Source organism: Rousettus aegyptiacus, unplaced genomic scaffold, assembly GCF_014176215.1.
Source record: "Rousettus aegyptiacus isolate mRouAeg1 unplaced genomic scaffold, mRouAeg1.p scaffold_m13_p_17, whole genome shotgun sequence".
Taxonomy (NCBI): domain Eukaryota; kingdom Metazoa; phylum Chordata; class Mammalia; order Chiroptera; family Pteropodidae; genus Rousettus; species Rousettus aegyptiacus.
This window is the reverse complement of record NW_023416292.1, coordinates 36579420-36594023: the sequence shown is the minus strand read 5'-3', so window position 1 is coordinate 36594023 and position 14604 is coordinate 36579420. Positions and strand designations below refer to the sequence as shown.

The 14604-nt window shown below is 38.3% G+C and overlaps 1 protein-coding gene across 3 annotated transcripts in view; it reads left to right on the top strand.

The window, feature by feature from the left end:
- Window positions 1–14604, top strand: part of NTNG1 (netrin G1) — a 278672-nt gene that overhangs the window by 202092 nt on the left and 61976 nt on the right. For all 3 annotated transcript variants that reach the window (XM_016159798.2, XM_016159796.2, XM_016159797.2), the window contains exon 5: window positions 7993–8019. In XM_016159798.2, the coding sequence (XP_016015284.1) occupies window positions 7993–8019 (27 nt within the window). The remainder of the gene's footprint in view (window positions 1–7992; window positions 8020–14604) is intronic.

Sequence of the window (14604 nt, the reverse complement as noted above, 5' to 3'; positions counted from 1 at the left end):
TCTGTGAGATAAGCCTATCTCCCTATGCTTTTCATTATAGTAGTCTTGGCAGAACAGAAGTAATAACTCTCGCAATGATTTTTTCATTTATCATGCTTTTTGTTCAAGACTCAGTGTGTTTTCTTGGTCTTTTAAAGTTTTATATATATCTTTATTCCCCTACAAAATTTCATATATAAATATATATATATATTCCTACAAAAATATGTAGAAATGATGTTTTATCTGTAAAACATCTTTCTTCTTCTCTCTCTTGATCCTCATTCTATTTTTGATAGAATTCTATTTTGAATGTCCTTTGAATTTTATTTCTGTCTCCCAAGTAGGGAGCAGCTCTGCCCAGCTTCACGTTTAATCATGATTCTCTTGACTCTCATTGTTCAGCTCATGAATAAAAGTATTAAGTAGCACCTCTTTGAATTCTGGTTCCTGTGGAATAACGCAAAATAGTTTTCTACATATAGATTCTGAAACTTAATAATCAACTTTTAGGAACTATAAGTCCAGGAAAGATAACATAATATTACCTATATTGCTGCTTCCCAAACTGTATTCTATGATCCTTGAAAGGATTTCATGACCAAATATACTGTACTGATTCTTAGATAGTCACATTACCTTATTTTTAAAAATTTGAGGATTCTGTGGGAAGGTGACCTGTTTTACCCAGTGTTTCCCAAACTTAATTATTCATGGAACACTTAATAACTTTCTATAAAACACTCTGGGGGACATGCTGCTCTAAATAATTTCTTTGGCCTAGTGACAGAAATGTCGTGGAGACAGACAGAAAGCCCAGTTAGTTCAACTCGTCAATCTTTTACTTTCGTTTTATCTCCATGATCTAATATTCTTCAGAGAAAGAAAATTAAATTGGTCTGACATCAACATTATTTGTTTGCTCAGAAATCCACAGTGAATTGTTAAACAATATCTAGAGCTCCTCTGAGTGATGGCAAGTAATTTGATGATTGTTCTATTATTTTCTCGGGTATTAAATTTGCATTGATCGATTTATATTTTCCCAGGTGAACTTGTGTGTGTCATCATCCAGACAATTTCCTAAGTGTTCTACATGCATTAGTTCATTCTTAACTCACAACAATCTTATAAGGTAGCTACTATTTCCATTTTATAGTCATCCGATGACTGAGGGAAAGAAACTATTCAGGTCTACAGAGCTAGTCAAGGTTAAGAGGGAGGATTTGAACCCAGGTGTTTCTTAGCACCAAGGACTGATCATTGCACTGTATTGCTTCTCAGGTTCAAGTTCAGTGAATCCCTCTGTCCTCCACCAGACTGTGGGCTTCATTTTGACATCTGTTTGCATAAGTCAGCCTTCTCTAAAGCTGCTCTCTGCTACTTCTCTTCCTAGATCTCTGCTTATTGTTTCTTTGTCTTTGAAGACTCTCCTTCCCTTGCTTTAAATTTTCTGGCCCCCCACTTCTACCTCTTCTCGGTCTGCAGTTTTTCCCTTGGCATTCCAATCTATTTCTGTGTTTTTGAGTTCTTAGTATTAGTGCTTTAAGAGTAATCAACTGATTATAGCCTAAATCTTTCTCATGAATCCAGATCCATTTTTTCCAGCTGTCTATGAAGATCTCAAAGTTAACATGCTAGATACTAAATTCATTCCTTTCCCCAAATCACCTTTCTCTTCACTCTCTATTGAAACTCATAATTTTCAAGACCGCTCCTCAATGTTAACTCTTCATTGCAGCCCACCTAGCTCCTCCCATGCAAAATTGATTGCTCTTTTCTTTATTTATTCCTGCTCATGTATGTACACTCACAATAGGTCAACTATCTATAACCAAAATTCTAGTGATAATAATGGCAGCTACTATTGATTAAGTATTCCATAAGCTTTTATACTTTGCGAAATGTTTTATATGCTTAAATCCTTACAACATCTCCTATGGGGTATATACTGTTTTTATCCTCATGTTACAAACAAGGAGACACAGGCATATAAATGTTAATAAATTGCCCCAAGGCCCCACAGTGAGTGCTTGGCAGCAAAATTTAAACTCACGTTTATCTGACTTCAGGAGCTAAAAATATTAGCAATTTAAGAATGGGACCATAATTTATTCTTGGCCTTTATAAATGTTTCTGGAATTAATTATTTGGTGAATGAATAAGTAAACTTAAATAACCCTGTAACATACACATGGGTACCTTGACCTCCCATTGGACTTCCTGTGTCATCTGCACTATGTGGGCATTACAGTTCAGCATCTCTAACACAAGGGCCTTCAATCTCCTATAGGAAGAGAGCAGCTGAGATCTTGGAGAAAATACTTTGGGAAAATATTCACTTTTTTTTTCATGGGTGCTCAAGGTCCATCCAGTCATCTAGAGATGACACGTTGGCTTGCTGGTTTTCACAGGCCTCCTCAAGTGGCATTCATGGCCTCAGTGACTTAACTACTGCCAGGTTCCAACTACTAACCAACCTTTCAGGCTCAGAACCCTGATTCTGTCAGCCCAGTAAGAGAACACCTTTCTCTCAGAGCCTCATGTACATGGGCCCAATATATAAAACCAGAATCTCTAGTTAGTCATGCACAATCACAAGGCCACAGTCTCTTACCAGGAGTGCATGGAACCAGATACAATTTTGAAATAAAAAATTTTAGGATCTTAAATGGTGATACAGTGTACATATATTATGTTTCTATACCCACAGCAGCATATCAGTAGCACCACTTAATTTGAATCTCAGTTTCTTTCTCAACTGACAGATGCTCTTGGGCAAGCTCTTTATGTTTGAGTTTCCCCATCTGTAAAATGACCTCATAGGTTGTCATGAAACATAAACTGATTAATACATGAAGGTGTTTAGAACAGCGGCAGGCACATAGTAAGCCCACATTGAAGTTTGCTGCTGTTTTCATCATTTCACTGAGATCTAGCACATGGATCTAATGCAGCCTGATCAAAGAATTCTCCCTTTGGAGAGAGCAAATATATATGGGGAGATAAATTGTGTCCAAATGCCAGTTTATTCATCCATAATATGAAATAACTGTTATGGTGTTCAAAATATTCAAGTCCTTATGACCAGTGTATTCTCTCTCTTGTAATTAATTCTCCTTGCAGAGCCAGAGAATAATCAGAAGTTTGCTTGGTAAGCATGGGATCAGGAAATATTAATGGATAGATGGCTAATAACATCAGACAGAAACATCCTGACACGTGCATCCTACCCCAGGGACAGCCGCCCTGACACCAGCAGGACAGCGAAAGTCTGAAAGTTTACAGGTTACCTCTTCCTCTTCTGGAGACAATGCTAGGCCAGCACAGCCGCCAAATTCCTCAAGATGCCCCTCTTTCTAGGCTCCCACTTTCTGATTAGCCATTCTTCCATCCTTCACATATGTCAATATGCTCATGTCACCTCCGTCAAGTCTGCCACGTGCTCTCAGCTCCAGAGGCCTTCTGTTGTTGTAAGATGACTGTAGCTATCTCTGACTGGATCATTTATGTGATGATTTCATGGTCTCATTCTGCGAAGATAGTCTTATTTCCTTCAGTTTCAAGTTCCTGGGAGATAACTCACTCTAGCTCCTATCAATAGCAGTTTGGACCAGGGATCAGGGCTGGAAGGACGTTGGAAGTAACCACTCTAGAATACAACTGAGGCTGCAGAATGTTATCTTGCTCATCATCTGAGTCTTCTCCAACTGGGCTTTTTGGGGTCGGAGCTCCCAGTGTCTAATGAGCTTTGTTCAAACCATCGTTCACAACGGTGGTAATATTTCCTCTCAATATGAAGCATACCTAATCCTTGTCTCTCTGCTTCTCTCATGATGAGAAGCTACTGAACCTTCACTGATTCTCAGAAGTAGGTGTGGCTTTTAGCTCTACATTAACCTGCTTCAGAAGAGCAGAGTGTTTACTTTTGAGCTCTTCATCACACTGAATTCCTAAAGCTGAACTATGTCCTCTTTTAGCCATTTGCTTGATGGGAAGGTTAGTAAAAATGAAAAAAGAAGAAGTAGGAGGAGGAGGAAGAGGAGGAGGAGGAAACCCATTACATAATTCTACTAGATTTTCAGCCTCTTAATTGCAGCAGAATTCCTTTAAAACAAACATTAAAATAAATATGGGAGTGGGAACGGCTGGTTGTGGAGGAAGTCACTGCAAATGCCCAAACTGAACACCTTCTCATCCTTTTGGCACTCCGAGCCCTTCGGCTTAGTCCACATGTATGTGTTATCTCTGACTGAAGTCGCATTTCTATTCTCGAAGAAGCAATAGTACTAAACACAAAGACCGCATATTGAAGACCGTACCTGAAGGCTCATGCACACGTGTGCTTTATTTCCTCAGTGCAAGTTTAGCAGTGTCTCAGGAGACCGGCATTAGGAACTACAAGCTCCAGCGTTGAATACAAAGGGGTCAGCTTGGACAAGACCCTTGTTTCTCTTTGTACCTTTGATTTCCTCTTCTGTTAAATGAAAGAGCAAAATAAGATTATTTCTTAACTCTCTTTCAGCTCTCTCATTTTTTTATCACTCTTTCTGAATTAACTTATCGGGTATCTCCCGTCCTTTTCTTCTTTCCTTTTCATCTACCTGTCTTCTATCTATCTATCTTCATGTATTTTTGAGGTTGTTTCAGAGGTGCATTTAAGCTACTGCATTTTAGAGTCTTTCCCTAGACTTCTTATAAATAAAAAAAGCAATTTCTAATTTATCTAATTTTATATTTTGAAGGCGATACTCTTTTTCTCAAAGAGGACATCCAGATTTGTATAGCTTTAGGCCCCACAAAGTTTATATTTGCCCTGGGTTGCTTAGGAAAAAAGACGAATGTAAATAAGAGTATTCAAATAGGGATTTAAAAGGAAGATGTGAAAAAAAAGAATAGAAAGAAAGTAAGCCAAACATTATGTGAGTTTTACCAAGTTGAGCATCAAGTTGAGCTCTGAGCCTCTGAGTTTTCTAGAAGGCAGGGTGGTGAGGGCTTCTATACATCATGTAACTCTTGCTATCAGAATGGAGGAAATGTTCAAAGAGAACAGAAGTATTCAGTAATACTGAACTTGGAGAAATATCTCAAATACTATGACCCAAAGCAGTATTTTCACTATGATAGAAAGCTTCTTGGAAACAATCTATACATTTCTGCTCAAATATACATTGAGCAACTCTTCTTTATTAGACATCATCCCGGCAGATACAAGAGATGGAATGAGACATGGCACTTATCCCCTCGAAGTTCTCAGGCAAACACAAGGTTATAAAAATAAGTTGTTAAATGGCTTGTGGAGAGCTGCACAAAGAGGTGTGTGATCAGGAAGGAGAGTGGCTGACTCACATCAGGGAGATGAAGAAAGGGAAGAAATAACTTCTGAGTTCGATTTTTAAAGTAAAAATATTCTTTACATAAGAGTGTCACTTCACAGGGAATGTTAAAAAAAAAAAAAAAAAAACTGCCAACATGTGTCTCAACAGTTTTTCTGAGCATAATCTGACTCTTATTTCCATGGTCTGTGGGGACCGCCACTGCTGGAAGATGGGATCACATTCACCGATTCATCCCTCTCAGACCCCAAAGAAACCCATCTTTCATGAAATGCATTGCAGCCTCTCCATCTTATTTTCTTAAACATTTGAAAGATTTCTCATGACTTATTCGTGCTTTTTTTTAATGGATGTCATAGGTTTATTAAATTCTTTAGTAGTCCATAGAGAACCAAAAGCATGGTGTTTGGACATTCAATAAACAACAGTAGAAGTAACATTTGAAAATATGCCCCTTGGCATTCAGCTATTTCCAACTTCAGAAATCTTTATTCCGGTGAGCATTCAAAAAATATTTTCTGAGCAGTTCCCATTTACAGCAATGGAATAGAAAGTGAATCACCTGGTAGCAGCTCAAAAAGTGATCAGCCACAAAATGAGGAAGAGCCTGAAATTCAAGCATCCAAGTGCGAGGTAATAGAAAACAGCTTCGTGAAGAAAAGAGGATCTCATAATGGCCTTGCTTGGCGAAGTCTGTCTAGCTGCAGCGAATGTTTGTCCCCTGCACTGGCGTCCCCAGAGGAACGGAAACATTTTTGCATCTTTCTGAAGTGTGCAGCTGCGGTGAGTACTTCATCAAACCGTGCAGCGGGCTGGCTCTCCACTGCGGCTGGCCAAACACCCTGAGAACTTCACTTTGCATTATGCATGGCCCTCTAATGCCACGTACATTTGAAAACACATGAAAAGTCTCTTCCTGACATACTAACTTCCATTCTCTTTGACGGATTACAAAAGGCAAGCAGTTTCTCGTGGTGGCGCAGGATTTTCAATCATGGGGAAATTTGGAGCTTCTGCAATTGATACTAAAATTATGATGCTGCCATCATGCCTCACTCAACAGGGGATTTGCAAAGGGAAGAAAAAAGATTCAGTACCAAGTCCCTGTCACACTGCAGCAAAGACAGTCTACCAGAATGTCGGGTCAGGAATTCAGCAGTTCTGTGTGGAAATCGCATTTGACCTGAAACTCAGTTCACAGGACAGAGCTGAAACAGGGAAGAGGAAATTTAGGTTTCCAGTTTGGGTTGATCAGCGATCGGTAATTAAACCGAAGCACCATAAAAGCTACATGTAAAATCGAGAGAGTTTGAATGTGTCTAATAACTGAAAGAAAAGATTTCATTCCTTCCAAGGTTTTTAAAAACCCATGGTAAGCTTTAATTTATCCTCCCCCATCCCCAACCCCCGCCCGCCCCCTCTAAGAAGAAAGAAAACAGCTCTTGGTTTTAAAGAATACAAATCTCTAAGTAATGTACAGTGATTACTTAAAATAAGCAGAGGGCAGTTGTTCAAAGATAAACACTAAAATAGAAGTTTAATGATTTCTACATTTACCACCTGTTAGTACACTTCAGCCATGCGGAGGACAAGTCTGAACAGCTCATTAACAGCTATCATTTATTGACTATGTACCATGTGTCAGACATTTTTATGGATTATCTTATTCAATCCTCACAGCAGCCCTATGCAGTAGATATTATTAGCGACTTTTCAGATGAGGAAATGGGTGTAGAGAGGCTGGGAACTTGCCACCCAGCTGGTCAGTTGCAACGTGGGACTGTCACTCAATTCTGTCTGGTTTCCATTTATCTCATGCTCTCATCCACAGCACTACCAGAATTTAGTGGAGAAAATATAAATTTCTGACTTTTAATTAGCAATATCTATCATGATGTCCTAGCTTGATGAACCAACTAAATCCACATACTACCTGCCAAGCAATGCCAAGGTCACAGAGTCAGTGAGTATTAGAGCAAAGCTTCTAACCCAGGCAGCCTGGCTCTGTGCCTCTGCTCTTAGCTAAGAGTTTTCATCTAAATACAGACGAAATTTGTGCCCACAGTTATGCCAAGTCCAGCCACATTCTGAAATGGTTCCACCACCTTAGCGCTACTTATAAATTAAAGTGGAAGCTAAAAAATCAATGAAGTCCATGATCAATATGAACAACCTAATGTAGTCTTAAATTATTCTGCTCAATTAAGTTTCTATTAGAGTTTAATCCACATTTCTGACAAGAAAAAGAGGAATAAAAATGATGGTTATGTGAAATTAATCAAATAAAGTGCCAAATGACTTTCATTAGCTAACACATGCATTTTCATAACACAGTTAAAGAGATCCATTGCAATATGTAGATATATTTGCAATGTATCTGTTTTGAACCACGTACAAATGTTCGTTAACCTTATAGGCAAACACAAAATGTTTGAAGCTGTCTTGAGCCAGCTGTTGAAGGTAAGCATTAATTGCCTAACTCTGATGAACTCAGGAGTTCTAGAATGAAAGAAAAATGGTTTTGATAGATACATATTTTATCTTGTTTTCTGCGCTTATTTCCTAAAGATCTGAGTGTTATCAAATGTTACCTTTCTGAGATGTTTATATTGAGTTAAAGTTGTCATGTACTAATAAAGTTCTAACAGCTTTTCTTTATTGTTTTCTTTTTCTCTAGGTATCCCCAGTATTTCCAGTATTGGTAGTAAGTAAAAAAAAAAAAAAGAAAAGAAAAGAAAAGAAAAAAAAATCACCAAACCCAGTCTAGGCTAGCTTTGCTTTGTTGTTCAGCTCCTCAGATCTATTTGCCCGGTGTCCATTTCTGATATAAGAATTTTCTCAGTGAATTGAATTGTGTTTGTTCTCTGCACAGATGTGATAAGACCACATCACAAAATCGTTATCAATGTAGAAGTCTTTTGTGGACATGGCAGTGCCACAGCCTTCATGGCGACTTTGAATCAACGGAGGCCATCTTTACAGAGGTGCAATTACTTAGGTGTCCTTAGTTCATTTAGCAAAAATATAAACAGTTCTATTTACCCGTACTTAACAACCAACAAACAAATTGCATTCTCTCCCTAGGATGGGATATGGATTTCTACCATAATTTAGAAAAGCAGAGACTAGATGCCAGTGAATGCTTCAGGCATATTCATTAGAACCCAAGGAAAATGCCATGAAACCTGGGGGAAGGAATTTTATTAATGTATTAAACTCTAGTCTTTGTGATGGCCTGAAAGAAGCAGGTTGTAATCATTAGTCTTTCTGGAGGAATGAAGGGGGAAAAAAAAATCAGTTCATTTCTCCCTCCCGAAATACAGTAACCTATGTTTTTCTGTGACTACTTGGGTTTAAGTTTGCCAGAGAGAGGTGAGGAGTCAGGACACTAAAAATTTCTGCACTAGTTTTTTTAGTAGAAATATAAGCAATTGAAAAAGAAATACCTCTTCAACCTACTGTGGGACACTCATCCAGTACCATTGCAAAGAGCTTTCTCCTAGCCATTACGGGAGGATCAGACTATAGCTTCCTCTTCACATATAAAACAATGACTCCCCAACACAAGCCCGGAATGCTTGTTAAGGAAATGCCCCAGAACTTTGCAGGGCAGAATTTCACATCGTTTTTATACATTGCATTCTTTCTCTCTGATAGCTAAAACCTTTGCACAACTCTAAATAACTGATTAGAAAGAAAGTACTGAGGAAGCTGAGATTTTACACTGTGAATCAGGTGAAGAATTTTCACTGTAGTCTCACTCCTTGCAGGCTTCGTCATATGAGCTGTGCCATGCAGGGTGATTGCAGGATAAGCAGCGGCAGCTGAAGCATCATAATACCCAGCATCCACCTAAAAAGCAATACTCTGGTAATTCGGATGAAACAACTTCCCGTGTCTTATAAATGCACAGTCAGGTCTTCCAATTTATAAATCAACCCAGTTTACTTAAACTGGTGAATAGGGCTGGACACAGATTTGTTAAGTGCTAGATGTGTTAAATTCCATAAAATCGGCCACTTTGAAAATAGAAGTATTGTTCACATTCATTTAGCTATCAGCCTAAAGCTCTAGCATTCTCTTTGTGATCTTGTTGAGAAGACATCAGTGTTACAGACTTGCAGACAAAAACGTTTAGCTCTAATAGTCTAATTTTTCTGCTTTAGCATCTCCCTGGTATTTGCCTAACTGATATACACCCCGCAATGTGTTTCTTTCAGGCCTTGACAATCACATTTGCACGTGCATTTTAAAGCAAAAGGGAAACAAATGGCAGGAAGCCGAGACAGATGATCGAGGCTTCTGTGGTGATCTGGCCTGTCAAAACTTTTCAGAAATGGACGAACGGGAAGTAGTTCTTTGGGGCTGGGGTGTGTTTCTGTTCGGGGTGTGTTTCTGTTCGGAGTGTCAGTCGCGTGCTGCATGGAATCTTGACTGTTTCGCTCACTTGACATCTCATTCGGCCGCCTCCACCACATGCCCCATCTCTGAGCATCAGCAGATGTTGACCTTTTACACTCTGAATCGGGAAATTCCAGTATTGTTTTGCTTTGTATTATTCTGAAATCATTGGTGACCTGAAAGGATGCTTTGTTGTGCCTTTTGGAAAATGTATTAACCTTCATTATCGGGAACCTAGGAAAATCAGATCCTTAATACCTAACCAAAACCCTCTAACAAATAAAGCAGATAGGCTCATACCCTGCCTTTGTTATGCCTCTGCCTATTCTGCTTTGGAGTACAATGGCTATTTCCTGAGATTTCTCCCACAGACAGGACTTAAGAGCATGCAGAGGTCACCCAACATCACACACGACTAGCTTGCCTGTTGCCCGGTTTTAAGGTCAAGAGATTTATAATAAAGCCATCAGACATGATTGTATCTCTAAGGCTGCTTTAATGGCATTCGAACCTTTCTTTTTTGTGGGCTCATAAGGTGTTCATGTGCACTGGTGGATTAAGTATTCTCCAAAAAGCAGGAGTTCATGCATAGATGACTCACTGCCCGTTCTAGAAGGCACAGCAAGGGGTTTCCAAGCTGCCAGCCAGAAAGAGGCAGCCACTGGGCCAAGGCTTTTCCCTTTAACCCAAAGAAGAAATCAGTGAGCACCGAATCACCAGGTATATAGAAAGATGGCATTATAACAGATGTAGCACTCATGAGGCTCCCATCATCAAAGCACATCTCCAGGAAAACGAATGATGCATATTATCGATGTACGTTATTGCTGTATGTAACCATAAGTTCACATACATATGCTATATACACGATGACTGAGGGTTTTGGAGTCCTGATAGATTTCAGTAGAGATCTCAAACTGTCCATGACCGTATTAAGGTTCAAATGCATGGACAGAGCGCTCATCCTTTCTGATCATCTGCCAAAAATAGTTCTAAAACAAATTTCCCATTAAGGTCATTTGTACCTGCTGTTGTCTGTCTACTAGGAAAGAGATTTTCTAATCATCCCGAAGGTACTCAACTTTAAACTTGGTCATTCTGATGTGCTTTGGCCATGGCTGAAAAAATACTGGTGGTATTGTCAGCAATTAATGAATCCCAAAATAGATTATAGCCATTGAGCCTTATGATCTATTTTAACTTAACCCAATGTGATAGTAATTCATTTAACTTCTTTTTTTTTAATAAAATGTATCATGCACTAATAAGTCAACATTCACGATTTTATCCAAATGAACATTTGTTGATGCTGAAGATCCAAATTAATAGTTGGTTTGGTGTGGGGTTTTTGTTCAAGTGATAAACTAATCATTACCTTCTATCATATATTATCTGATCCTTAGTTCTGAAAAACAAGTGATTTTACTAATTATGTTAAACATTATATTATACAGAACATAATTAGAACAACAAGAATTGGCCTAATGTGCAAATAGCTTTGTGTGGGTGATTAGCACTTTAAAAAGCAGGTGACAGATGAGTCAGGAGAAAGGTAGATCATCTCCAAAAATGAAAGGTCACATCAGGAAACACCATTTCAAAAACTTGGAATTTTCGAATAAATCAAAGTATTTCTTAAAACAGTAACAAAGGAAGAGAAATGAAAACACTTCGTGAACTGGAGGATTCTTTATTTTCTTAAACTACTTTCAAATGTTTGCAATTGTGGTAGGTAAAGCACAGAATATTGATGGAGGGGTTTGGTTGTCCCCTCCTCTTCAGCTTATTCAGTCTGAAACAACAGTTCACTTAAGGGACATACTCCATTTTCCTGTTTTCTTTTATAATGAGCATTACCTTCATCAGAGTTAAAAATTCATCTCTAATTGGATTTAATTGGCAGAACCATTCAGGAAGGGAAGTGCTACCTGCAGGGATCCATCAGCCTGTTGAGAAAGCCCAGAGATGTTTTCATACTTGAGAACATTTGATGCCAGTGGGAGACCTTGTAAAAGTTGTTTTCCATCCAGCATCCAAATATTTTTGTTCAGTACCGGTTTACTGTAGAAACCTGAATCGTGAGGAAAATAACAAGGTTAATCATTTCTTACCCAAGGGTTATTAGTCACGGCGGTCATGCTACCCAGAGGGCTGCAGTGTTTGTTTTTGATTTTTCCCCCTTTGCTTTAATTCTTCTAAATCCCTCAAATAAAAGTTTCATTTGAATTGCCCTTTAACTAATTAGGTTTTATATAATGAGGGAAAAAAATGATCAGGCTAGTGTAGCTATACAACAAATTGCAGGGTGAGCTACATTAATTTCGAACTGTTTGCTGATGTTCTAGAAGGAAAGCTAAGGTCCCAGGTGAAACGCCTTTGGGACTTTGTTCTATCATGTACCCGGAATCCTCATCACAGATCCATTTCATACTTGTGTAACTAGCATTTCACATTCATGAAAACTTTGTGGTTATCCTAAGATTGAATGAACATTAGGACTTAGCTGCTTCTTTAATCCTGAAGAATAAATCAAATATTTCAATGAAAGAGGGGAAAGTATCCCCTACCTTACAATAAAAAAAAAAGAAAAGAAAAGAAAAGAAAGTCAAGAGGTTTAGCAATCTTTATTGCCAATTTTTCACCTTGAGCAAATTGACTTTTTTCACGTGTTAATCTTTTACCAGTTGAATCTAGAATATAGAGCCACTTTTTAAGTGTGAGCTGATATCTGCACCTTTGCTGTTATCTCTTTGTGGGCGCACCTGGAAATTCCTAACTTAAACAAAGATTTGCCAAGATCTCCAAAAGGTCCTAGGATGAACCTTCAAACATGTAACTGTGAACTCTCACACTAAGAGTGGGTATCATTGAAGTCTTTGAGTACCAGTAGGGAGCTAGCCAACTAATGGGTTCACTTCCCTGGGCAGAGTTAGACAGAGCTTCTGCTTGGAGCTGGCGGGAGATGTTCCCACATGTCTATACAATTCCATTTTTAATATAGTGAATCTGAGCCTCAGAGTGGCCAAGCAACTTGCCCACTGTAATATGTCTAGGAAGGCTTGTCTGACTCCAAAAGCTACACTTATTACATTATATCAAGTGGAATAGGTTAAAAGGAAAAATTCTAGATTTATTGACTCCTACTCCAGACTCTTTATAATCCACTACACTGCACTTTAGACCTGTTGATCCCTGAATTGACCCATTTCTGTGCAAGGAACTGTAGTGTCCTGGAGGAAAACAAATTCATTTTCTGATACCTCACCATGTCCTCAACAGAAGTCAACGATTATCACATCTGAAGAGAGGGAGTAGAAGACTGAGACTGTCCCCACATTAAAATATGTCCTTCCTTTATGTCCTTCCTTTAGCACCAAACAACCTTAATATACTGAGGAAGAAGAAAAATGCATAGATGTCAAATGTATTATAGAACATAGGACATTTCATGAAGTTAGCTATGCAAATTGTAGAACATGCTTGTACATGTTCTGTGACAGTAAAAATCCATTTTTTAAAATCAGGATAGTCACAGTAAAATAAAATTCCATGTGTTATCTCAAGGACAGACCTACCACTGTCACATTAAACTGTCTTCTTCACCAGTTTAATGATGCAATATTTCCAAGAGTAGGCAGCTCACTGTGAAGATGGTAAGATTACCTCCAAGGCCCTAGGGATTCCTTCTGGAGAGCTTTAAGGTTTTCTGTAGATTCTTTTCTAGGCATCAATAATGTTTCCAGATTCCCTGAGGAACAACAGCAGTCGCTGTATAAGCCCAAAGGGACCTTGTGACATTGTCTCCATCTGATAATTTTCTCACACACACCTGGAAGAAGGATGTTTAATGAAGGCTCACTAACATTCTCTCAGTGGTGGCTTTTCATATGCATGGTGGCAGCCTGTTTCCTACCCTGTTTTAGAACCACTAAATTATGTAAAAGTTGGCATTTTTAGGAAACTTAAAGAGCACAGATCCAACATCATCATTTTACAGATAAGGCAACTAAGGACTAAATGAATTGTCCAAGTCATCTGGATAGCGGCCAAGGCAGGAGTCCAGCTCAATGTCCAATCTCTAAACTAGGACTCCTTATACTTTAGCATGACATTAGAATTTGCCTTCTCATTTAATTAAACCACCAAAGTATGACATACTATGTGGCAGACTATTCTAGAAAAAAACAAGATGAGAAAGCATGATCACAATTTTTTCTGTTTTTAAAGGATGTACACAAAGTGAGTTGAAAGCTGCCTATGATTCATGAGAAGCGAATCCCATGTATGATAGAAAACAACTTAATAATCTAAAACAATCCTACCTCTAAAGCTTTCTTGAGGTAAAAAATGTTTTTAGCCTTCTGCTTCAAGCTTGCTTTTCAGCTTGACACAGTATGGAGTCAGCAATAGATGGTTAGGTATAGCAATTTTAACATAGTTTTTTTCTAACTTATGGCCACAAAGAGTTTTCTTTGGCTCATAGAGGAGAAAAATTTTCTTCCAAAGACTCATTTTTATATGTAGGATCTGTTTTTCTGATTCATGAAAACAAAATTAAAGTGCCACAACCAAATTGTCACATAAGTTTTCTGAGTTCTCTCATAATGAAAAAAAAAAATCAGGTAAGATATTTGCTTCATAGTCTAAACTGATGTGCTTCAAAATTGAAAGAAACTTGGAATTTAACATTTTACCTTTAAATGTTAAAAATCAAACCTTTCTCACAGTACTCCAAAATAATTTCTATTGCTTTCTGAGCAATAGTATTAATCGATGTAGCTCTAGAACTGGGTTGTTCCCTAAAGTCAGCTATATCTTCAGTGAGCTTTTTCGTGTATCAGAATCACTCACTTTGGGAACAATTAAGATTGCAAAAATTAGGGGAGCA